Source organism: Sardina pilchardus, chromosome 10, assembly GCF_963854185.1.
Source record: "Sardina pilchardus chromosome 10, fSarPil1.1, whole genome shotgun sequence".
Taxonomy (NCBI): Eukaryota; Metazoa; Chordata; class Actinopteri; order Clupeiformes; family Clupeidae; genus Sardina; species Sardina pilchardus.
The window spans coordinates 6,212,943-6,240,141 of record NC_085003.1 but is presented as its reverse complement, the minus strand read 5'-3'; the positions used below and the strand labels follow the sequence as shown (position 1 = coordinate 6,240,141).

At 44.2% G+C, this 27,199-nt stretch overlaps 2 protein-coding genes across 2 annotated transcripts; one reads left to right on the top strand and one right to left on the bottom strand.

Annotated features, from left to right (window-relative positions):
• Window positions 1–279: 279 nt before the first annotated feature.
• LOC134094320 (cyclin-dependent kinase 17-like) lies at window positions 280–22,001 on the bottom strand. The gene is made up of 17 exons (XM_062547807.1): window positions 21,733–22,001; window positions 15,107–15,255; window positions 11,736–11,900; window positions 11,384–11,517; window positions 8,826–8,951; window positions 8,055–8,111; window positions 7,726–7,840; window positions 7,164–7,258; window positions 6,828–6,890; window positions 5,293–5,416; window positions 4,719–4,839; window positions 2,937–3,034; window positions 2,671–2,776; window positions 2,169–2,211; window positions 1,849–1,939; window positions 1,494–1,571; window positions 280–1,371 (listed from the first exon to the last, which is right to left on the bottom strand). Exons 2-17 carry the CDS (start codon window positions 15,231–15,233, stop codon window positions 1,334–1,336), a joined length of 1,581 nt encoding a protein of 526 aa, XP_062403791.1. The 5' UTR covers window positions 15,234–15,255; window positions 21,733–22,001; the 3' UTR covers window positions 280–1,333.
• On the top strand, window positions 21,948–26,594 carry ucmab (upper zone of growth plate and cartilage matrix associated b). Its single transcript, XM_062547809.1, has 6 exons — window positions 21,948–22,091; window positions 23,571–23,739; window positions 23,994–24,062; window positions 24,149–24,244; window positions 25,548–25,646; window positions 25,868–26,594. The coding sequence occupies exons 2-6, from the start codon at window positions 23,682–23,684 to the stop codon at window positions 25,942–25,944; spliced, it is 399 nt and encodes a 132-aa protein (XP_062403793.1). The 5' UTR covers window positions 21,948–22,091; window positions 23,571–23,681; the 3' UTR covers window positions 25,945–26,594.
• Window positions 26,595–27,199: the final 605 nt, after the last annotated feature.

The following is a 27,199-nucleotide window of genomic DNA, read 5'->3' as shown; positions in this document are numbered from 1 at the left end:
TATTTTGATGACCTAACGTTCTAGGATATATTTATATACACACACTCACTCACTCTCTCACTCACACACACTCACACACACACACACACACACACAAATAGATGCACGTGTCTGTTATCCCGATACTGTACGCTATTCTTACCTTGAACTGGATTTATGTCCTTTGCACATTGCCAACTTGCATAGAGACCTGTATAAACCAGTGATTTAACGTTCCTCTTTTTGGACAGCGAGAAGACAGCAGACACACCAGACAACACATACAAAGCACACGCGGAGTCCAATTAAATCAGGTGACTTTTTTTCTGAAAAATATCAAGCTCAAATGGGGAGGGAGGTCAAACTCCTCCAACATACCACCACAATAAGACAAATATTCATAAATAAAGCTATTATACAAAATATATTTCTTAACACTATGATGTCAGTATTAGTTAGAACTTCGGCAGAATGGGCACATCCTCAATGTGAAGACAGTGACTGTGCTTTTTCCTATGACTGGCATGCAGAACAAAAACTCGGCCAAATTCACGTTGAACCATCACATGGAGTACAGTAATGCAGCCGGCAAGTTCCGCAGGTGTGGGCAGTCTGGTCCAAACTGCAGCCCTGCCTCACAGTTGCATTGGGGAGAACCTGACAATGAACGTTTTTTTTTTTTTTTAACAAAAGTAAGGGACCAAGAGGAGCCATAATGCATAAGGAGGTGGACACTAATGGTGGCACTTTAACAAGGAGTTCCTGCCAAACCCGGTTTTTATACACGTCGAGATGACACTCGAGGCCAAACAGTAACCGTTGACAGGAGAGAAATCAAATGTACACCAATGTGTTGAGGGCTTTAGAGTTAATAACTATAATAACATAAAGTCACAAATACAGGTTCAGTCTCAGCATAGCAGACAGGCATTTCATAACTAAGGGTCTGTACACACTGTGTCTTGTCTACACAATGAGAAAAAATACACAAAAACAAAAATAACCAAATCAAACCGAAATGATATAAAAAGGGATGAACGGTGGTTTGAGGGTTAAAAGACAGTAGTTGGTTTAGCAGCATTGTTCTTTTTTTCACATAAATAAAAGCCCAACAGATCTCTTTTGTACATGCTCTTCTCCTGGCCACCTGTGTGGCCAATGCAGCTGCGCTGGGTCTTGGACACGGGAGCCATTTTGAATGTGGTTGGATGGGTGAGAGGGAGGGGAAGGGCGGGGTCTCTCTCTCATCCTCCACACGTCATGTCATGCAATGAGGCTCACACAACTCAGGGTGGGGTCAGTCCACAACTCTGGACAGGCCATCCTCCATTTGACAATGGTGAAGAGCAGGGCTTCAGAACAGCATACTTTGTCTTCTGTTCTTGCCGTTTCCTGAAGGAAATGAGAGGGAGAGAAAGAGGGAGGGAGAGAGAGAGATGTAATATTGTTGTATGTTGTAAAGTAGGACATTATCTGTAACTCAAGATGTATACGGCCCCTAAGGTGATCTGTACCGGTCTCTGGGAAGGCAGAATTCCGGTAGCCTGGATCCTTTTGCAGTTGGAGTTCCTTTAGTGTAAATAGAGATAAACCTGTAGAGAAAAAGGTGGATCTCATTATGATTATCACATTCATGCAGTCTGGCATCACCAGTGCTGACTTTCTGTGCTGTTGATGTCAATGGTATTGATGTACACTCATTCAGATATACCTCATAAAGATAACTGCACTATAGCGGAATTTTAATGTATTTTGGGAAAGTTTTTTAACAAGATACATTCAAAAAAGGAAGCCCTGACTATTGACAGGAAAAGTAAGACGAAGGGCACACGTTGGCTGAATAGCCAGAGGGAGGCTGGATGAACTCACTCTCTGGTAGTGTGTGCGCGCGGCCACCTAAACTCCTGAAGTACGGCTGTTTCATGGCCTCCTCAGCAGAGATCCTCTTCTTGGATTCATACTTTTTTTTAAAGAAGATAGAACACAAAATGACTGAGATTCGGTCTCACATGAATGAATGGCATTGCTAGGAGGACAAAATAATATTCATGCATGTACAAGAAAGGTAGAGTTTTGTTTAATCTAGTGGCATTTCTATTCAGTTGGGAATGTTATGAGAACTTAAGTAACTAAGTACGTAACTAGACCATAGTCTTTTAAAACCTTTACGTAAGTGAAAGGAAACTCACTCGTAAGAATGACAACAGCAGGTCAATCCCATCTATGTCCAATCTGGAAAACAAACATGAGTACAAATCTCAGGGAAGTATTTCACAACACTTACCCTAATGTTATGTTCCTATGTTGTCATTATGCATTAATTTGTTGCCTTTTTGTGTTCGCACAATTACTGCTATTCCTTTAACCCTGCAAACAGGCTCGCATAAAGACAGGAAACAAATTCAGGAATCTAACAGGAAATCCTGGTAGGATGCGAGACACACATGTACTCTCACATACACACACACACACACACACACACACACACACACACACACACACACACAAACATGCTGGTGGAAAAAGACAGTGTCGTTTGCTCGTTCTCTGGGGCCACACACAGCCTACTCATAATAAGGGTTCAGCTGAAACACTGGGGCATGGTGCTGAACATGAACGTGATCTAACAACTCGTTACCACTGAAGTGATTCAATCAGTACAATCTCAATGAGACTGGCCTTGGTGCCTACCTGGGCGCATGGTTGATGAAGGGCTGGGGCCTATATTTGGGGAAACTGTAGGACTTGAATTCATCGATGGAGGAAATCCCAGGCCACGTGACCTCGGTGGGAGTGCCTGTGGGGGAAGGAACGTTCTGCTTTAATGTTTGCAAACAATTACAGAGAACAGGGCCAGCATGTGCACTTCAAGTAAACAGTGTGACAGTGCTTCTGGAACATTAGATTAGGAAAACATCCTGCAATACCGAGTGCAGCCTGCAGAGGTCTCTACTCACCCAACAGCCGAAAGATAAGGTGCAGCTCGTCCTCCACAGTGGACCCAGGGAACAAGGGCCTGCCAGCGGCCATCTCATAGAATATACAGCCCACTCCCCTAAGGAGAGATAAGGGATGATTAGGGCATTCGGTTACACTCATCAACTCAAAGGCAGATTAAGATTGCCCATCTTTACTGTTACCAGATTTCATATCAGAGAACCTCAACAGCCCTTATCAATAAACAGGCTTAGCACTGAGGATGTTAGAATGCACATTCAACTGCACTGTGATTCTGAGACTGAACTGCAATATATGAAGATGAGATTGAATGCTTCCTAGGGTAAAAATGATTAACTCTAAAATGGCAAACTTCTCGTATCTTGAATCTTATCATATTTTGATTTGGAATATTATTTTGTATGTGACAAAAATGTAGGCATTATTAATGGGCTAATAATATTACATTCATTACTTGCGCTATGTGTTCAGTACATGTTGACAAATAAGTTAGATCTGTCATTCCTTATAGTTATTTTCACATGGACACAGCTGTATTTATAACAGCAAGACTAGATTCACTCATTCAGTTTCATTATCACTGGCCAAAACTGAGTCACAAACGGTATGATTTTGCTACGGACCTACAGAGCCCATCTGGCAAACCTGTGGCCAAATAACCCTGATGGCAGTCGAAAATAGCCCAATAGTTTCTTATTATGGAACAGATGATTCAGTAAAACAACAAAACAGTCTCCAATGATATGAAAGAATGCTCCTTTTTGTCTGTGTACATGTGACTGCATTCAGAAGGCTGAACAGAGCAATGCCTTTCATCCGTTATATCTACTCTGCATATTTTTGTTACTAAATCTAGGGCGCTAACTAACTAACGTCGTCAGACTTGGCTTGCAAAAAAACAAAAATAGCACAGTTGGCATGGACTAAAGTTAGCCTGTTTGTGGCTTTAATCTGGCACTTTCATCTCTGCACTTTCACTTCAAAGGGATTTTCTCACATCAGTGACAATGAGCAAATACATTTTTGACATAATGGAGAAATGTTTTGAAGGGAAACTTGTATATACTGTGTGTGTGTGTGTGTGTGTGTGTGTGTGTGTGTGTGTGTGTGTGTGTGTGTGTGTATATACACTGTATACACACACACACACACACACACACACACACACACACACACACACACATGAATATGAGAGAGAGAGAGATAGAGAGAGAGAGAGATGTTTTTTTAAGATGAATTAAAGTTGCAGTAATTTATATTCCTCTTTGTCCAGCATTACATAATCAAGCACTGGATAATTTCTTTCCAAATCACAGAAGCTCAGACGTACTGAGATTCTTTTTGCCCAATTCTAGTACTTTTTACAATATTTTCTAAATCTTAATCTGAATTTAATATGCTGACTGGATCAGGCACAACACAGTTCAATGGAACTTAACAGTTAACAATAAATGCATCATGTATTTAGTAAATATATTTTCATTGCCTGTTTACCTGTCTTATGCTGGTATTAAATCCACCATTCTCTATTATGGTCTCAAATACAAAAGCAAAGTTAAGCAATGAGCCCCAAGGCATCCAACGCAATTCAGCCAATCACAATTAAGGACTGGACCTATTCGTTTTTAGAAATGTAAGACGACTGACAAAACAGGTCATAGACTTTTCTCATCATTTAATGAATAGACTATGAATATTAGCTCTTTAGATCCCAATCCTGAGTGTGTGTGGTATGGGCTGGGTCACTACACTACAGTCTGGAGTGCTGGTGAAGCTCTTACCACATGTCAATCTGTGTGGAGTATTCGGAGGAGCCCAGCAGCACGTCTGGAGGCCGGTACCACAGAGTCACCACCTCATTTGAGTAGGTCTTTGTAGGGACTGATTTGGCTCGGGCCAACCCTAGATTAAAATAAAAAGAAAAGATTAAATCATTTTAAAACACACAGGACATTACAACGGCCGTTCTCTTAGCAAGACGCACATCAACTGAACTGAATGTGTCCATTGTATCTACGTATGGAATCAACAGCTGAGGGTGACTCATTTTATTTTGGTTGGTAACCCTTATAGTCTGGAGTTGAGGTGTTAAGGAATTACTGTTAGTCATAAGGCTCACTGAAGTACTGCTATTGTTTGGCAGGTAGAAAAAAGCCATCCATGTGCTCCGGCTAAACAGGACAGCGGGAATTTCTTTCTGGTTAGAAAATGCTAAGCACATGATACCAACAAGAGACTCTTAATTCCCTTGGTCCTACTTATAACATGTGCTTGTATTCAAGAGCTGTTTTGCTCGAAAAAAAGGTGACATGGAAGCATGACGGTGGGACAATAGTGGCTTGTTGGTGCCCTCACCGAAGTCGGCCAGCTTGAGCTCTCCTCGGTCGTTGATGAGCAGGTTCTGAGGCTTAAGGTCTCTGTGGAGAACTTTCCGACGATGGCAGTAAGCCAGACCACGGAGGATCTGAAACAGGAAGATCTAGAACAAGAGAGAAACACAAGTCATTAGAACACAGTACACAAACACACACAAACACACACACACTTTGGAGCATGATGATACACACAGGTATCTGTTTTGCTACTGCTGTTTCACCTTGATAAGAGGTGCTTTGATGAAACACATACAGTCTGTCATATAAGCAGACTTTCTAATGAGGAGAAACAGCACTAAAAAAAACCTCCACAGAAATGCATGCACATTCACTGTGTCTCAATTGGCGCACTTCTGCACTTAAAATACTTAATTTGAGTGCTTGAGGGCGTTCACACTGAAACTTCGAACAACACGAAGGGCACTGCAAGTCCCCGGATGGTGCACTCATAACGGTCAAAAAGTTGAGTGTGGAACGATGGACATTTTTCGCCCTTAACGGACGCCAACTTGGCTATATAACGGAAGGGGAGGGAGTATTATCAAACTCGTAGAAATCGCGGTAGAGAAATCTGAATCAACAGCAGTGGAAAACACAAATTATAGAGGTACAAGCAAGTTACAACAACTGTTCATGTTTTGACACAGTACGACCATGTCACGGTCGAATTGAGGACACCAATAAAATCATATTTAAACGTTACGATCGTCATTTCCGTGAAGTGCACGGAGGTTAGCGTTTGATATGAGACGACACTGTTCTGTTAAAATGTGCACACTATGCCAGTAAGCACACAGGGCACATAGGGTGCTGCAGGAAAGTGTACTCACGGACGTAGTCGGTTTGAGACAGAATGATTGTGTCAATCATGTGGTGTATTGTGAGCACACTGTGCCAATCATATGTTGTGATCTTGCCACTGGAGCGTAGCCTAGAAATCTAGACGCCCCTAGCGGCAGCAAATGTAATTTGGCTGGCGGGGCAGTCTAGGCACGATCCATTGAGCCAGGGAGCTGAGAACCCGTAGCACCAGCGGGCCAATCACAGCGTGTATAGAGTCGGTTGGTGGGCTTAACATAATGGTGACTGACATGCGACCAGAAGTTGCGACGGCAATGCATCCTGTTATTTGAAAACAAGAAGATGATTCGTTTAGCGTTATCCTATTGCGTGGAGAAGGAGGGTTACGCATCCTGCTACTTGAAAACAAGAAGATGATTCGTTTAGCGTTTTCCTATTGCGGGGAGGGAATTTGAAAGACAACTGTTTATCCCACCCCTCCGATTGAGCCCTGTCTACGGTGAGTGTCCAGACCCTACATCTTGATGTGGGTCTGGCTCGTCAGGCTAACTGGAGCGAGTTTGGTGCTTACACATGTACATTTCTGCCCAAATAGGTGCCCGATAAGTGACCAAAAAGTGTTGCAATAATATGGCTACAGAGTGGAGGGACTTGCCTTAAAGGACATATGTGTATAAGCATGTACACATAGACCATCATGCCACAGAGCCTCACCTTCACATTCTGCATACTCATGATGTTCCCGCAGTCGTCCATGTACTGCTTCAGGTCCTTATCCTGCAGAGGGTGTTAAGTGTCAAGGTGAAACTGCAGCAGAGATAGACGGCTAACACAGCCATTATGACTTGACCACATACAGTATGACTCAGTATCCATCACAAGTCACAAACAATGACCCTCTGTGACTACTCTCCAATATGTGCAACAAGGGGAGTAAACATGGAGCACCATATAATCTACGGTCCATTGAGACAGCACATTGATAGGTGAGAAGTGATGTGGCTCTGGTGTAAACAAACAAACAAACAAACAAACAAACATGCCTCTTACCAGATACTCAAACACTAAGGTGAGGGACTTCTCTGTGTGGATGATGTCATGAAGTGTCACTATGTTTGCATGCTTCAGATCCTTCAGTAAGGACACTGTCAGGGATGAGAGAGAAGAGAGAAAACACTTGAGCGTGAGAGAGGGATAGTAGGAGGGAGAGAGGGACATCAGGAGGGATATTTTTTTTTTCCCCAGACAGGATGAGGGATGACAACCAGAGAGGCACAACTGACATTTGAATAATCTCTCAGGAAAGCATAAACAAAGATGCCCCACTTACGCTTCTCTTGTTCTAGACCTTAAATGCCAGCGAATGACCCAATCCACAACTCAACCCCTTTCTTTTCCCCCCACATACGTTTTACTGTAGCTAATGCACTATGACAACCAGTGCATTCTTAAAAAAGAAAAAAAAACTTTAATTTAACCCAAACCATTAAAATGTCACATCCTAACTAACGTGCATCATAAGGAGCTCCTCATTAAAGAGAGATTGGTTTAGGAGTCTGTGGTATTTCGAGACTGTTTTAACTGGCACGGATCGCGCTCGCCGTTGGCACACCTTCTCGAATAGCGGTGCACGGAGCTCCCTCCTCGTGCTCCAGGCGGATCTCCTTCAGGGCCACAAGATTGTCTGTCAGCTTGCTGCGGCCCTTGAAAACGGTAGCGTACGTCCCCTGGGGCGACACAAGCAACAGCTCATTATAATTAAGAACCCCCGCAAATCCAACTGAAGGGATGAGTGGTGAATCAAAGAGAGATTCCAGTAACACGTTTAAGGCGTAACTAACGGTAAAGTACATTTCCCCCTCTGTCAATATTAAACGTTTAAAAATCCATACAGTGAATATATAAAAAGCGCAAATCTGAACAGTAGTAAGAGTGGCACACCTCTCCAAGTTTGTCCAGTTTTATGTAGGTCTCCAGTTTTCCAAATCCTATTTCAGACTGAAACACAGAGAGAGATGGGTGACATTAGAACTGGCAGAAATGTGTTCAGGACTCATACAAAACAACAGGCAAACAAACTCCTTTAAATTGATCAGTATCATATTGAAATAGTGTACATATTTTCAACAGCCCAGTCAAGCCTGCATATCATCACCTAAACAGCAGGGGGCACACAATATGAGGTGCCATGGGATCAGATACGTACATACATCCCATCCTAATACTGCCCCTTCTCACTTTATACACTTACAAGAAAATGCAAATATATTATGAAGTCGGTCTCTTGCTGTTGCAACTTAGACACAAAGGCAAGCATGTATAGCAAAAGAAAGCGGGGCAAAGATTCATGGCAGCAGAGAACAATAGACACAACTAGAAGTGTAGCAAGTGACCTTCAAAGGGTAACTCCATCCATTAATCTCGGAGTCTTAAAGACTCAGACAGTTTGTAAGAAAAGATGGGTGAGATGGATGGGGTTGAGAGAGACACACACAGAGAGACAGAGAGAGATAGAGAGAGTGAGAGCGGTGAGAACAGCAGGCACACTCATGGGTGAGTGGGCAGGGGTGGTCAAGCACATAGAAAAACAATGAAGGGCTACAAGAGTTAGCGCAGTCAAAACGAGACACCTGCAACATAAGGCTGTGCAAGCAGGGTGAGGGAGAAAGAGAAAGATAGAGAGAGAGAGAGAGAGAGAGAGAGAGACCTCACCAGAGAGGCCCTGCGAGAGCGACGACTCAGAGGCTGGTCAAATTGATGACTGATCATCTGCAGCTTCTCCAGGTAGCCGTCTGGCAACCGGATGTCGGCCGGGAGAGACAAGCGCTTATTCAGGTCCTAGAAAGCAAACACCAGACACATTATGAGACAAGCGCTTATTCAGGTACTAGAAAGCAAGCAAACACCAGACACATTATGGACCAGCAGCTGCTAGCACATGTTCTTTCCAGACCACTACTCTCCATCCTAGCATGACTAGGAATAAGCCCGATAGAGCATAAGCATCTAGTTAAAAATTGAGGCTCGCGCAAACAAAACAAAAATAGAAATGACACCACATCACCAGAATGGCTAAATAAGCTTCATCTGATAAAAATGAAAGATATCACTGACCACAGTCTGTAAAAGTAGTGTAAAAGCTGTGTGTCTGATGCTTAAGACTCGTGTTTTGATTGTTTAAACATGACTATTCCTACTTCTATGCAAGCAACACGTCCGCTTAACCTGCGCACTCCGATCTTAAGCGGTTTTAACGGTGTACATACAGCGTTACATAAATGTTCTCCTGTACGCTGATCAGTGTTTTTGAGTGACTCTCGAGCCCCGCGAGTCCCATCCTACTGCCTCTGCAGCCACAGACAGGACAGGACAACCACATGTGTACATGAGAGTAGCCAGAGAATCACTGTTTACGACGCCAACCCTGAGAGGGATCAGTCATAAACCCTGGACATAATGACATGTTATGTAACACACACACACACACACACACACACACTCGGACAGACGCACACACACACACACGGGCACAGACACAGGCATACACACTCACACAAACACAACCAAACACACTCAGCATGCTTCCCCCTCATACCATTCCACTATTTGACAGATTACCGTTAATCCCACTCCCTGACCGGCTTAGGGCCAGCACAGTGCCCCGCGCCGAAGTAACCATGGTGCAGACGTGTGGGCCACACTCGCGCATTTACGCAACAGCGCATTCATGACATTTCAATAGTCACCAGGGGTGCACCGCTGTGTCCGCCACCGCCTGCCAACTGAACCCACTGGACCTTGTATTTTCAAGAGGTGGCTTCTAATTAAATTCATCACCTCGGATTTCTTAATGGGTTTTCGTTAGCTTTATTTAGACATTAAGGCAAAAAAAAAAAACCCAAACAAGCAAACAAAACAAAACAAAAATCCATAAAGGGTAATATTTCCAAATAGATGAATACATCCATCAAAAATCAAGCCTCACATTCAGTTCAGGCTGGTGCACATGCCAACTACTGACCGCTAACGCTATAGCGTAGTTGCGTGGTTCTGTTGCGCTCTTTAGCTCTGCCTTTTAATTAGGGCATTCCGTGTCCTGGGTGACAAAGTCCTGTCCGGACATGAGACCTGGCCGGTGCCCCCCCTGGTGAGGCCTCTCAGCCATCAGCCGACCTTTGAAACCCCCCCAATCAGCTTCTCCTAATCGCTCACACCACCACCCATCTGGACTGTGTTACAATAATCCTGGTGATGTAATCTCCCCCAAATAAATAAAGAAAGAAAGAAATACATGGATCTGCCTCGTTTTCACTGGCACAGTTTGGAACTGATGCCTCGTTGATTCATGAAAAAACACTGGTGGTTGGTTTCCACGAAGGCTCTGTTAAATAACACTACTTACGGCCTCGCTGAACATGATAAAAACGGATCCAATGCTGAACGTTGAAGCTTATGATTTGCTTGACTAATGGATTACACCAATATCATTCAATGCATTAGTTCACCTTAAGCATTACCACATGTTAACACAGTGAATGCATTACTGATATGAAGAGCACATATCTAAAAGAGCTCTGGTGTGTTTGCTTTGATAGAATATGACTGACACAAACGCGTGTGTCCCATAAAGCTGTCCTGTGCATGTTGGAAGATGGAGACAAAGTGGGACTCATAGAGGGTCTGGACTCTGGACCCAACCGGTTTGAGCGGGGTATGTGGACGTCTGAACATCTCACATTTTGAAGGGATATACACACACACAAATGCACACGCGCACATGCATGCGCGCACACACACACACACACACACACACACACACAACCAAACACACCCAGTGTGCTCTTTAATGCTCTCCTGTTTCACTAGCAGTGTGAGCTAAGTTTGTACATCCGTGATCCGTGAGCCCGGGGACAAAGCATGTAGCAGCGGTTCTTCGTCACTGATGTTAATTTCCCCCAGTCATGTATGGTCATGCGGCCTGCGCGGAGCCCACGAGGGGATTATGTGGTCTTATAGGGACATGTGAACAATGTGCTCTGTGGGTAAACATCCTGGAGAGCGGCGGATTCAAAGAGAGAATCCATCTCTATTTCCTGCTGCCGGCCAGAGGGAAATGAGGAGAGGTGGGCTGGGAAGCTGAGGTCAGTGCGGGGCAGGGCAGGGCCGGGACTGCCAACTGGGCATGCCATGGAACTGACCGTGGGGGGTGTGTGTGGGGGGTTATGTTACTGAGCTGGACATGTGACGAGTGATCGCTATGGCAAACCCACCGCAGCAGAAATCCGCCGGCCGCCCCTGTTCCGCAGGCACACGCCCGTTGGGGATTGCACCTCGTCAGAGGACGTCCCGGAGGTCTGGTCGCTCTCCCCGTCCGAGCCCATCTTCTGGTTCTCGTGAACGATGCCTACAGAACAGCAGTGGGCAGTGAAAATGGTCGCACAAAACAAGTCAGTCCTCAAATGTGACTTTAGGATTTAATATCTCATTAACTTGAATGCCATATTATGGGTAACTATATGGAGATGTGCGCTTGACATACAACAAATTGTGAAGGCGGACATCTGTGCACAACTATGCTCATGTTAAGGTGTGGCCCCTGAGAGATTGAGGAAGATGGATCACCTAAATGGCCACCATTGCGGGTTGCAGCCACAGGAATACCCAAGCCGTCCCCTATGACGCTGTGTGGCCGGCGGATGGGAGGTTTCTTGAAGGAGCCGGTGTACTGGTTAAGGAATGAGTGGACGCTGTGGGAGGAGGGCGGCCGTCCATTCCTCACTGCAGCATCTGCAAGGGAGACACCAGCCTGTATAAGTCAACCTGCTACACATGAAGGTTAATTCTCAGAAGCAGCAAACAAAAGAAATGTATGATAAAGGTCAACTGGTCTGTCTGCCGACTATGAACACTACTGAACTTTTATGTACACAAGGGGTGGCAAAATGAATTAAAACAGCATTAAGGAGCTCTGGTCTATAACTATTGCACAGTACTATTGAAAAGGCATGCAAAAAAAACATAAAAACACCAAAAACATAATAACAACAACACATCTGTTAGCATAGACAAATCTCTTGCTAGCATTGAAATGTCTGCTGTTTTTCTTTTTTTACATTTTTTGCTGGGTGGTCTGACCCAGACCACAGACCTCCACGGTATACAGCCTTGGTGGCCAGTTGGAATGACAGGTGTGTTTGTCTGTCCTTCACATGATTATCCTATGCCAACACTAGTTGCTTCTAAAACATGAAATGTTGAAACAGGAAAACATGAAAACTATGAAATAGTGGCAAATGGTAGTATAATGTCTCTTTAAGATACTTCTTACAAGAGTGTGCTCTCCCAATTTATATTACAATAATATATTGTCATTACTAAACATTACTATAGACCAGTAATCATTACAAACTATGTTTCCTGGCAACACCCCTGACTCTCAATCACAAACACTCTCCTCTATCTGTTGCAGTGAATCGTAGTCTATCCCTTATGTGGAACATTTTGCTGAGTGCCTCAGTATTTACTGCAATGGCAAGCAATTCATTAAAAGGGGGCTACCAGCCTGAGGCAACATTTATTTTTCCGTAACTATTAATTTGACACTTCACTGTGTGACGATTCAATAGCACAGCGAAGTCATCTGGATGACAATATCCTCTGACTTACTACTGAGAAATACTTTCTGTCCAAACAGACTGAGAGGGAGGAAGTAGTGATTCCCTGATCACAAGCCCACTTGAGTTGGGTTTTACTAAATGTATTTTCACTGCTTATCCGGCAGATGGCTGAATTGGATTTAAGAGACTTGAAAAATATACCCCTACACGGACCTCTACTTTCAAACTGCACAAGTCAAGCTGTCCCTCTTCCACTCAAAGCACAGCTGCACCAATACACAACGTTGCATAATAAGATACTGGGTTAGGCTAGGCTTTCTAATACATCTTAAAGTACTCAGCACAGATTGCACGGATTGTATCCTCCAAATTCGGTGTTGGGCCCTGGGTCTATCTCACTGCGAGTCATAAGGTTACGGGAAATTCTAAAGACAATCTTTGAAACCTGCTGCATGCCTCCTGTATAGTCCAGGTCTGAATGATGTCGCACCAAGTTACACTACTCACAAAAAGTTAGCGAGTGAAATTTAATGTTTCAGTACATAAAGGACTGAAACATTTAACTGATGGACATGCATTCAAAAATGTAGAGAAGATCACATTAAGTTCACACGTAAAGATTATAGTGGATTTTAGGTTCATCCTGAAATTTCATCCGAAAGCCAAATATCCCTGACTTTTTATGAGTTGTGAAAATGAGGATTAGACTTTAGTAGACTTTTGTTTTTATTCTGAAAATAATACCAATTAATATATTGCCATACAAATGAGAAAACTGAAAGCTGAACTTAAAAACTGAGCCAGTTAAGTCAGTCTAAGTAGGTCAGGTAAAATAGTTCCTGTTTGTAGAGTGGATTCCACAGAGAAATATCACAAGCTCAGAGAGAGGAAGAGAAGAGTCCGAGGAGGCTGGGAAAAGATTCCCATCAGGCTCAAACTCAGCAACCAGAGCGACACAGGCGATGTCATGGAAACTCTGGAATGTCCAAGAGACCCTACTGCCAAGGCAACGCCATGGTAACATTTGATAGAAGACTTTGTCAGCTGTTCCAACAAATGACCTCATACACATACTTGTGTTTGCAAAAAATAAATAAATAAAAAATCTATGCTGAAGGTGCTGGAAACTATAGCCCCTTTCACATTCAGAAACGATACATTAGCGTTTAAGAAATAGCGGGTTCAGGGGATTTCGCAATGTGAAAGGTAGACGTGTTCTGGTCCCGGGGTTGTTTGAAGCGGGGTTCAGAGGCGAGTTATGGGAGGCGTTGCCTAGCAGCACGTCACACGCAATTTTGTAGTGAACAATGACGTTAAGCATGCCTTGGACCTCGGAGATAAACTGATAAACACAACTGTCATGCTAGTTCTACGTGGTTTAGCTTCCAAATGATGGCGGGCCACTTGTTATGTTATTTGAATGCCAAATGAGGTCCTTTTGTCTGTCGAAGTCATATTTCAGTGTGCTGAGTCCTGAACAACTTCTGCTCTGACAGTTAGCTCGTTGGCTAGTTAGCTATCATTAGGCAAACTTTCTACGACGTGCTGGCAGCAGACGGTTTTGGTAACCTAGCAACAATAAACACTTGACCGAAGTGCTGAGAAAAGGAGATTCAGGGCACTCTCAGCATAAAAAACGTGATTGTTGTTGGACACATATATATCTATGGACACAGCAGCTAAAGTTATCCTGTCTCTTGTGTGTTTCCTGTATTTTAACCTCCCGCCTGGCCAAATACGTCATCAGTCACACACCCCTAATAGCGGGGTTGACCTCTGTTCCTTTCATATTCAACACGGCTCGGCTCTGATACTACCCCCCGAGACGGGTTGGATTGCCGAGGCGGGTTGACTCCCCACCCCGTGTCGTCAATGTGAAAGGAACAGCCTTAACGTTAAATTCGGCTGATTTAGCGTTAAATTCGGTGAATGTGAAAGGGGCTTATTTCTCCTCCTTGACTCCCTCCTTCCACTTCCATCTAATGCATTCAACTCACTCAAACTGTACCCACGTGTGCCCCTCTTCTTTCATACAGTACACTGCAAAGGTAACAGCCCAAAATGTTGCCAGCTCCACTGAATGCAGCCAGATAGCCACACTCATGTGCTGGTAGTGGGCCAGGTTATGAGCGTGGGCAGCTCTCTTCTCCTGCTCCTACCCCAGAGGTGACGATTCGCACAGGCCCAGTAGATTAGCGTGGAATCCCCAGGCTAGAATCCTGTCCTACCTTCAACTGGCTATCAGATAGCACTGCAAGTTCAAATTTCACGAAGTTCACAGTGTGTATGTGTGTGTGTGTGTGTGTGTGTGTGTGGAGGGATGAGGGACAGCGGAAAGGTCACGGACCACAGACCACGGACCACCGGGGCACTCACCGCCGTCCTTCAGGGCACTCTCCTCGATGGTCATGTGCTCGGCCAGCTCGGACAGCGACTCCTCCACGGTGTGGCTGCCGCGCAGCGTCAGCGCCAGACGCCGCTTGAACTTCTTCATCCTCTCCATGGAGCTCAGGGGCAGGGGGGGCCTGTGCGCCACACACACACACACACACACACACACACACACACACACACACACACACACACACACACACACACACACACACACACACACACACACAGGGTGTGAGAGAGAGAGGGGGGGGGGGGGTTAGGTGTCGTTTCAAATCCATATAAACATGAAGCTGCTGTGGGGGGACACCTAGAGAGTGATGCAAATGTCAGCCATTGTCATGAGGGCTTCCTGTCGTGTGTGATTCATGGAGAGCGGTGAGACTGGTAGGACTAGTCCGGTGGGTTTGCTATTGAGGTCAAGTTGGATGACAGAGCAAAACTCACGGTGGCTTAGCCAACCGAAGTTGAGTTTATGTTTTTGCAAGCAGGGCAGTGCCCGTGGCACTGACAAAGTAACCCACTTCTTTTACCAAATATGTGACAAATATACATGAGTGTGTGACAATGGATGGATCTCAAAGACCAATAGGGCCTACTTAAAATTCAAAGCCTCTCTGTAAAACACAATATTTTCACAACACTGCCTAAAACTGAAAATAAAAAGCGCTTTTTTGGCTAACATCACCACATATACACACACAAAAGAGACATGAAAATACTGTGGCAGCAATAAGGTGGAACTGTAACAAAATGAGCTTGTATCTGAGATTTATTTCCTTATTTGTGTTGGCAGAGGAGCTCGTACTGACACAGAACCCATAAAAGTGAAAAGAGAGGGTGCAAGGGCTTTATGGCTTAATTATAGGGGCTCCTGGGCCCTTCTCCGTGGCCCTGCCCACACCACAACAAACTCCCAGGGAGACTCGGGCCTACTTGTCACTTAGCCAGTGAAATCAGTGGGGGAAAAGGATTGATGCGTCACGGGTGTGTCATTTGTGAAACACAGCGGCACATGAACAAATAAAAGCAGATGGCTAACTGGAGGGATATATGACTTCAGGGAGGCTCTCCCGTCAAATCACATTTCATTTGTCTTCATATGTGAATGTGACTGAGTGTGTCTTCAAGAGGCAGGGAGAGAAAGAGGAAGTGCAGGAAAGGTTAAAAGTGACTGATTCCAGATTAGGGATGGCTCTATTCCAGAAGTTGGCTACACTTAAATGCCCTGACTTGCCTTCGGCATCACTGACGTGCAAGGCAGAAAAGGGAGAATTGACATGACATATATTCCTGTCATGTAATGTAGAATCATAAAACACACTCAATGATTGCACAGTTGCGCAGCTGCTAAGAATAGCTACGAATACGAAAATAGTTCCATAATGAGGTGTATAGAGACACATTGGATCGTCTTTTATGAATCAACACAAGGAGATGCTTTATTGTGATAGGCCTACCTGCAAACTGAGATTGAGCGAGTCAAATCAGTGGTTTAACTTGACATCACAAACAGCGTTGTTTGTGAGAATTAGGCTCCTGCGATTGCACTGGAGCATTCTGGGTGATGTTGCAGTCCCTGAAGAATGACAAAATACCTCAGAAAGGCCTTTCTTTCAATGACACTGGCACTGTTGTTATGGCAACCCTCACTTGGCGGAGCTGCAATGCACAGCTCATCAGAGACTTTAAAGATCTCCCCACTCCTGCAAACCTCCACCACCCTCCACTCACACCACTGCAAGTCTGCAGTGGAAGGGGTGCAATGGATGGAGAAGAACGATGTAAAGATAGAAAGAAAAGAAATAAGGAACGAGCTAAAGGAGGCTAATGAAAAGGTGAGAATGAGAGAAGAGAATAAATACGATGAGACTTGGGGGGGAAAATGAACTAGTGAGCTTGCAATTACGGTCAGACAAGAGGGGAGCGAGGAGGTCCTTATGGCGCGAAGAAGGGAGGGGGAGAAGGAGTGAGGACAAGGAGTGAGGAGACGAGACGAGAGGTGAGGAGACAAGAGGAGAGGAGAGGAGACGAGAGGAGAGAGATGCTGGCCCACAGCTCAGCGCCTTCTCTCCTTAATGCTGCTAGACAGGAGCCGTACGCTTGGATGAGGCCGTGTTCCCTGACTGCTCTAGTTAGCACCGCGGTGGGATGCAGAACAGGCTGGGAGCTTTCAGGGGGCTCTTCTGAGCCCAGCCAAATGGAAGCCACTCACTACTGCCCTGGAGGGGAGACAGAGACACAGAGAGAGAGAGAGAGAGAGAGAGAGAGAGAGAGAGAGAGAGAGAGAGAGAGAGAGAGAGAGAGAGAGAGAGAGAGAGAGAGAGAAAGAGAGAGAGAGAGAGAGAGAGAGAGAGAGAGAAAGAGGAGAGAGGAGAGAGGGCTGGAGGATGCTGGGATTGGAGCGGAGGTGACCCAGTGGAGGCCGTCAGCGCCGCAGCCTATGGTGCTGTCCCACTTACGCTGGGGAAGTGTCACATGGGCCAGGGCCATGACTGCCGGGCCCGTTCCAGAGCCACACACACCCACACACACCCACAGGAAGTGGGGCACAGTCAGTCAGGGGAGCTGACCTCCTGCTGACCCTTCCAGAAGTCCCTGTCACCAGAACAGTGTCAGAGCAGTGGGCGAAGCATACTGTTTGACGTGAAGTAGTTGTGATCGTGAAGGGTGGGTGACATCTTAAAGGCAAATACTCACGCAAACACGTGCAATACAGGCAAGAAATGACAGATATTTAGCAAGTGTCTGGTTTTTACAGATTGCTGTTACCTAATATCAGTACAGTGCTTGAGTGTTGCTTTTTTTAAACTCGAGTGTAAATAGCATCTGCCTTGCTCTATTTAACAGGCCAGGGAGATGCAACCAGACTGGCACATACCATCTCACCCAGTGGAGAAATCCGAAAATATAACCTAAATAATCAGCTTCTAGGCTTTTCTTACCATCAGTAATACATATAGAAAATGAGAAATCATAATATGTGAAAAGTCAATCCATGTATATTTAAGAGATTAAGAGATTTACAACAATTACGAAGATTCACAAGATTTACAAGCCTTTTAAGGTTACAATTGTGAAAAATGTGAAATTCTTGGATAAACAGAAACAAATCAGTCTAAATCCAGGGAATATCTATTTGGATTCTGGCCCGTCACCAACAGGGGCCCACAGTGACCAAGATAATTCCTTCTGACAAAAGTGATGAGAGTGGGCACGGGTAGAAACGGATGGATTAGCCGGCATGGACGGAGAGGGTAGCAACAGGGTCGTCACCCATCTCCAACATTATGCCATTCAGCATCTCTGAGAGGGATGCCATGGCAATGGGCTGTCATAGCCTATATGGTCAAACAGTTACTGTGTGTTAAAATGGGCCAACCCTCATTACACATAGCAGAAGCTCAAGTAATAGTAAAATGGCCCTGCAGATGATGGTGATGTGTAAAATGCCTAAAGGTACTACCTTTCTGGATATCAGTTTACTTCACAAGCTCGCTCCGAACAAAAGGCATTGCACACTGTCTACATTCCGAAGGTGGTTTGAAACTTGATGAGTTCTTCTGGTACCGAGTAGACATCCTAAAAACCTAAAGACCTTTTCTAATCCCTCTGAAGCTAGAGCAGATCAAACGATAACACGTGATTGATGAGGGCCCAAGTAGCATGACTTCTCCAAAATCTGCACAACAGAGTCCTTGTCAATGTCTTTGAGGAGCACATGCTCAACAACAAGCCCTGGCCCTATACACAGCCTGGTCATTAACTGGGTTTCCATCCAACTCATTCGCATGAAAAAGGAAAAGAGTCTCCAACCAGTATGTTACGTGGATTAATTCCCTTAATCAAGGAAAGAGTTGTAAACAGCTATAGGATAAAAAAAGGCCGCCAGCGCAAATATAAAGGAGACATTTAGCATAACAGTTTCATTGATTGATTTTGATTTGATTATGAATGAACTACCAAGCCATTTTGAGTAGGCCTTAGACACAGTACTATGTCAATCGGGAGTCAATCCACCCGCTTTGACAAGAAGACTAATTAATTTAAAGACTATTCTATTCGATTAGCCAAAGTCTGAATGAAAACGTTGGATGGAAACCCAGCAACTAATGTACTTTTAACCTGATAAAGTCCCAAAAGTGTATCCTAGGGTTAATTGAATCCATTCAGTATTGTGAATGGGAGATATTCCTGCAGGTTTTGAACTCGTTATTCATAACCTATTGTTATAAGAACACACACAAGACGTCTGGATGCTCATGTTATGATTGAGAGATGCTTTTGTGCTATAACTGATTACAGGTATATTTAAAGCCTTAAAACAGTACAAGCCCTTTATATTCTTGAAGTTTCCAAGCAAAACAATTTCCAGAGACAGCTTAGGGATTGATTAAATTCTAAATCTCTGCACTGGGCTTTAATGGGCTTTGAATGCTAAACTAAACTTTAAACGTGTCTGATACTGGAAAACAGCCTTAAATATCTTCAAAGAAAACCAAATGAGAGAAATCACATGAGCACAGGGAGGTCTGAGGCACAAGGGCCAGACACAGGACAAAAACATGGGACATCCTGATTTGATTTGGGCTGGACTTCCATGTCATTACAAACAAAAAGCACACAACCTTAAGACTGTTGAAGAGAACAGAGACTGAATAACACTGGTGATGCTCATTACAAAGGATTACACTGTGAAACAGTAATAGCAATAGCCAGTAATGGGCTATCAAGTGTGTTGTGTTGAGCTATATAGGCTCTGTGATGCTTTCAGCCCCAATGGTTTTCAGTGAAATTATAGTGGCATAAGCACAGAAAACACACACACACATACAGTACACCAACATATGACAGGTCGGTATGGTTCCAAAGTCTCTGAAAAGCAGAATAAGTGTGACCTGTACATCTGTTTGCATCCTCAAATATTTACAAAAGCACACACAAGAGATATCCTTGAGAGTAGATTAAAAGATGCAAAGAGAACATGAGTTCTATTTTCAAGTTCATTGTCAGCGCTCAAGCTACTCCAATTATTTTGTACATACAACCAATATAGAAACAGGAAGAGTTCATATTCGTTGCTATGTATAGATAGGAGAGTCGTAAGTGGCAGAACAGCTGTTCCTCAGGGAGTAGTGACATATTAACCTTCAACCAGATGTCCTTGGTCCGTCCATTTAACATGAGCTCTCTCATACACATGCTTGTGTAAACGCACACAGACACAGCCACACAAATACACATACGACTCGACTCGAGCCCACCGCAGAATGTACCCTCTGTGCTTTAGGCAGCAGAAATAACCATGCACATATTTGCATGCGCACACCCACACACAGAGGAGAACACATCACTCCTCATACAGCACTGGCATACCCAGACACATACAGGACAACAGAAAGCACACATAAGCTCACAGGCATGCACGCTTCCAGTCCACACACACACACACACACACACACACACACACACACACTGTTTGCACAGAGTTGGCAAAACCCCATCTGATATGTGGAGCCTCGGTAATGCTGGCCCTCCTCAGGTCAGACAGACATGACCACAGCTGCTGTCACCCGCGCCTCACAGGTCAGGTTACCCGGCCAACCTAAACCCCAAGGCCCTCGCCATAGAAACACACGGATGTGTGGAGTCAAAACAAAGTGTGCCACCTGGCTGCCCTGCGGCTGGAATCTGCTGACCCTCTGCATTGCCCGAGCCATGTCCCTTGTGGCCCCACAATCAGACAACAAGACACCACACAGGTCCATACACATCCATACAATTCATTGCTATAGGAGTTTTGCTGTTGACTTTATGGCTTCATTTCATGTAAAGAGGTTTTCAGGATCAGTGAATGTTTATGTAGGCCTAGCCTATAGTCTCAATATAGCAAGGATACCTTAAATAACATTTTCCATCAATTACACTAAGGGCTTGTATGCAGAAAATCTGTAATAACATTGGACTATTGACTGTCAATGTTGCAAAATAAAATTGGACATTTAATTTGTTTGAAGGGGCATCGGCTAGCTTCACCAAATTAAGTTTGCAACCTAAATATACGACTCACATAAGAGTCGGCTCAATGGATTTACTTAGCAAACAACGAAGCCTACACGTCGAAAGGAAGGAAGCGACCAAAACACAGATGACTATTTGAAAACACAGCATGGACTCCGCCTGTTAAGTTACCTCAGCTGCTGCTAGACCCAGAACAATGCTGGACAATATAATGGGTACGCTACTGGAATTAGAGACGGTATGCAGCGCTGAAAGGATATTTAACAGACGTTTCTAACGAAGTTCACGATGCAATTCTATAACACACTGGCTTATCTTGGAGACAGAGATGTTTACCATCAAACAATTACAGCGGTAGATAGCAGATAGCAACAGCATTTAGCCTCGTTGCCCCCAAGTCTGAGCCACGTAAATTTATGTAGGTTATGGATTTTCGAAATAGAACAGGACAGAATCCGAACACACCATTGCATGAAAGAAAATAAACGCAGTTTTAAGCAATCTGGCTAACAAGTATATTTTTCGCAGTTCGCCAACTTGTGGCCATCAGCAACTGGAATGCCAACAGCAGAACTGCGAAGAGCGCTCACCAGAAACGATATGCGCTGTTCCGACCACTATCCCCCACCTCGGAGCTTCTTCTGAGGCCGGATGCCGTCTTTCCAGCCAGTCACCTCAAAAACAATGTGTTTTTTGTCTTCTTGTTGCCTATGCTGGCAGTAAAATCCCCCCGAGCGTGTCACGCCAATGTCCACAGACTCAGCGTCGTTGAAAACAACTCAATGAAACTATGTTACTCTGCTGTGGCTGCTCTGGACGACTTGAGGTTGATAACGAGGGAGAGTCCGCAGGCTTGGTGGTGACGCCTTCACCCTGACGTGACATCAACAGGATTGTAGCCGACTGACTGAACATATCCAAGTTGAATGGGAGAACAGCGCCCTCTCAAGTAACCACGGCTGAATGTGCTTTAAAAAGACGGCAGTTCAGCTGCTGCGACTGCTCCCAAATATTTTCATTTGCGTCTCAGTTCAATAGCATCGTGAATGGATGTGTTATGTCACGTCTTAATTGACTGGAGCCTAGGCTTAGCCTGTTTTATGATTACACAGACGGACTTGGCTAGCCTACCTCATACAGTTAGGCCTATAGATCAATTCAGAAATGACTGGAGGGGGAAAAGGTTGCTCTCGGTGGCTCATAACAAATCTCTGTTCACTGTAAGGACAAGCTCATGCATGTCCCACCACTATTACCTCAACAAAATGGAAAATAATAGTCCCTCCCTGACAAACCCTTGAGTCCAATATGAGACATCATGAAATGTAGCTGTTCAGACCATAGGAAGTTGAATCAGACAGAAACTAGGCTACATTTTGCGTGCCATTTTCTTTCTTTCTTTGTTCTTTTTCTTTCTTTCTTTCTTTCTTTCTTTCTTTCTTTCTTTCAGAAAGTCTTCTCCAGAATCCAAGCATCATAGCAATGTGGATGTGATTCAGGCACATAGGCCTACATGCACATCACAAATATAGGCTACCCAGATCCTACACTGATCCCACAATCCATGTGGATAGCTGTTTCAACAACTCACACATTCACTTCTGTGGTTCTCAGCCAGAGCACAGGTGAAAAAACGACTTAGGTCAACATTGACCTGCACAGTTTCTAGATTGACTGCAGCAGGACTGAGAGAGCTGCTTTGTTGTGGGGGCCCAAAATCAACCTCCTATGGGCACAGATTCAACCAAAACGTCCAAATGCATTCCACAACGTAGGCAAGCCTCACCTCAGATGAAATCCCCTGGTGCATTTTCGGTGATGTGTAAGTTATTCTCACTCATTCTTGGAATTCCCTAGACCTAACTGAAATTGTACCTAAAGAAAAAGAGGTAAATATATAGATTATGTCAAACTACCGAGGTATTTCCCTGAAATTCATGATTCATTTGATTGCATTTGATAATCCTGACGAGCAACAACAAACTCAACCCTTCAATAGTCATAACAACAGGACTAGGCCTACCTGTCCGCTGGACATGTTCAGAAATTCCCGTTGGAGGAATTTCAGAGATAGTTTCCTGAGAGGTCTGTGGAGCATGTGCTGACATGTTTTGGAGATCAGGAGCCATGTTCACTTTCCCTTTCATGAGTTATGCCTTAATTGTTTATCCAGTATAATTTAGATGAAGGCGTGGGGAAGAGTTGTGGTCATTTCAGTGATAAATGCACATTTGTTGGTCACAGACAACAAAGTCAAGTCTGATTAAATGTGCAATCATTCACTGCATTTTTGCATTTTACAGTAGCCATCAGATAGCAACCATTCATGGGTGAAACATGGACTTGTATGGTCTCTTATCCCCTGCAATCCATCTCTTGTTTGTCCATTCCAATTCCCCGCTGCTCCTCCCCTCTCTCTCCCTTGCAGAATTGCCAGAGCTGACCTCCCAGTCCCCAGCCCCACCTCATAGGAGTTCTCCCTCACGTCCAGTTCCATTCACCTTTGTTCTGCAGTCGATCCGCAGACCCAGATCTGACAATGTCCTGGACACATCCAGCACTCCTGGCTTTACTTGCTGTCCTTGTTGCCCTGACCTGTGAGTATGAGCGAGACTGGGGAAGGCTGGGGACGGAGCTCCCCTGATGGACTTAGGCAGGGGGTTGGTGCAAGTGGAGCCCCTCAACAGAATTGTTGATTATTGCGTGACTTAGTGATGCATGTTTTCACTTTCTTTATGGGCAGATCGAATGTATGCAAGATAAAACATGTATGTCCTGCATATTAGAGTAATACTAGAGTAACTGTTGAAATGTCAGATGTCAACTAACATTGTCTGCGTGACTTTTACAGTGTCAAATGGGGCTAACAGTTCAGCTGTGTCTGATGATAAGAAGGACTCCAAGGCAGCTGGCCCTCAAGGTGATAACAGCAGCCAATTCGCCCTCCTCTAAGCTGCTCCAAAGCCTTATTTTCCAGTCTTCTCATCTTCATACTGCTCACCCTAGGTGCAATGAAGAGAATCTTCATGCCTGAGACAGACGCGTTCAACTTTTTCAGACGACGGAGCAGAAGAGCTGTGAAGTCCCAGGATGAGCTCAACGGTGAGTTTTTTTTTGTCCAGTTTTTGCTGTTCTACAGTAGTTGTTGTTTTCTCAGTGAGATTGAATTGTCATCAATTCTTATTACTGTGTATGAATATGTTTTTTTTCAATCCATGTATGTTTAGTTTTAAATCTAAAAAGTGTGTATGCGTGTGACAGAGAGAGACAGACAGAGTGAGAAAGAGGGAGAGAGAGACAACAAGGAGGACATAGAGAGAGAGAGAAAATTAATCAGCTGGAAGAGGAGCTTGGGCTCCACAGGTGCCTCTCCTGCTGGGCTGTCCTGAGCTGAGCCAGTGCAAAAATGCACCAGGGCGGCTCTGCAGGCAGAAACGGGAGCCTCAGGCCTGCATGGAGCAGAGCAGAGCAGCCAGCCCTCCCCTCTCTTGTCCCCTCACTCTGCTCCGCGTCAGGTCAGATTAACACATAACAGAGAATGGATCACGTGTCCACTGCACCCTCATTGCCGAGCGCATGACCATGACGGGCCAAATTTACACCTTCTGAATTCATGAAAAGTGACTTAATGATTTGATTGTTTACATGTGTGATGCCATCCAGTGGTCAGAATGGAAAATGCAAGTAAAAAGACAGTTAACTTGTGGGTGATATGTAACCACAGCCTTTATTGTGACCAGAGAAAGTTGCACTCTTAGACAGTGTGACCCACTGTGAGAGTGGTAGAAAGCTGCATGAATTGCCACAAGGTAGCCGATACAGACCGTTAGTTTGGCCATCATTTTTCGGGAAATGAGGGAGGGGCAGTGATGGGCATCTGGTTACATAAAGTCTGTTTACCTCAGAGGCTGTGGGCCAGACAACACAGTTTAAGCGTCTGGGCAGTGGAGCACACTCCATAACCACATCTACAGATCCTCAGAGTCCACTGTCCTGTGTTCCCTTTGAGGCAAAAACTAGAAAATGGTCTGTTTTGGATTTCTCTTCAATCCTTAACGTAAAACATCAACACGATGCTTGGGCTTGTATGTAGAACTATGCACATCAGGACATGTTGTCTGGAACTTTGCTGGCGGTCAGAGGCGATCCCTCTGAACATCTATGACCTGACCTCTCGTTAGAATGTCAGAGATGAATGGCATCAATCTGCATCTGCCTCAAGCTAGGAATACATTTGTACCTTTCTCTTCCCAGTCATCTCTCAGCTGTCTCATTTGTCTTCACCTGCCAATTTCGATCTGACATGACTGAATCAGTGCGTAGTGAGAAATAGGTGGAGAGCAAGAAATCAGTAGGAATTAGACATTGAAATGGCTCTCTGCCTCTTTACCACTGATTCTTGCAGCTGAGCAGAGGCAGAGGCTGGCAGCAGACGAACGCATGAAGGAGTACCATGAGCACCAGAGAAGCAAGTATGAGAACTATGCAGAGGAGGAAGGGGACGGTAAGCTCTCATAATGTTATGTTCTCTCATTTGCATCAATTGAAAATAATAATAATAATAATAATTTTGAGCACTCACTGTTCTCACTTGTAAGAGAGTGAAGAGAATGTTGGCTTATGGACAAACCTCAGAGCATCTTTATGGACTTGTCCGATTCTGTCCATCCAAGGCAAGCAGATAGAAGTGATGTCGTAAATATCCTTTGTCCTTTGACCCTACAGAGCAGGATGAGAGGTCCCGTGAGGGTGGGGAGCAGTATCGAGAGTTCCACTATGACGGCATTGATCCATCCTATTAATGCAACGTCATAACGTCTCATGAATGACCACCATCGCAGAGGAAGGAAACAAGGAGCAGGTGTACACTATAGAGGAGCTAATTTGGAAATTGTACACATTTCTTAATCCTTATAGCCTTACAAAAAGGATTTATTATGCAAAAAACATAACCAGACGTATCAGAACTGAAGCTGTACATAATAAGGTTTACAGTGCCACATACAGATCATTTGTATTTCATAGTAAGATATTGGTATCTTAAAAACATTAGAAACTACTTCTTGTTCATAATTTGTTTTGTGTTATTTTTCATTGGTGTATCCTGATTATCTTTAATTGTCAAGTAATTTGTCTTCCTTTTTGCTTTTGTTCAATTATTTCTTTCTTTGGTTTGAATTTGATGGTTATACTACATTGTAAAGATATGTCCTGGACCTAGAGGTTGAGACCAACCCTCACTAAATCCATTATGTCTATTCAAACTAAATAACCTAACAGAAATGTAATCTATTCAATGTTGTCTTCTGGTACAGTGTTTAAACTCTATAGTCTGAATCAGTAGTTGAAATACTGTTTGAATCTCAATAAACATTAGGTCCCTTAACAAGGACCTGAATTATCCACATCTTATTAAATTATCTATATTGTATTAATTCTGGTGTGTCTATCAAGCTACAATTATTATTAATAATAATAAAAAAAAAAATCTACTTCTATGTCTGCATAATCTGTGTATGATCATGTGTATAAGGATATACCTGCTCACCAAGAAACACACACAACACATTATGTACTCCATAGTAATAACAGGACTTCTCCTCTGCTTTGCCTTAGGCATTCCTCATGTCCACTATTAATGTTCATTGGGCGGCATGTCAGATCAGCTTATCTAATGGCACCTAAAATGTTTTTGGAGGTTCTCTTCAGTCAGTTTTTAAACCTTTTCATGTAATTAAACACTTGTGGGAGGCTTGTGTGGTCTTCTCTCTCTACAACCTTCCAGACTGGAGGGACGTCGCTAGACAGAACACTTCTGTGTTCATATCCTGGGATATCAATGAGTGACCAACACCTAGATGCTAAATTCAAAGCCCACATATGAAGGCACAGTAGCCAGTACTGTATGTTAGCCAGTAGAGTTTTGTGTGTGTGTGTGTGTGTGTGTGTGTGTGTGTGTGTGTGTGTGTGTGTGTGTGTGTGTGTGTGTGTGTGTGTGTGTGTGTGTGTGTGTGTGTGTGTGTGTGTGTGTGTGTGTGTGTGTGTGTGTGTGTGTGT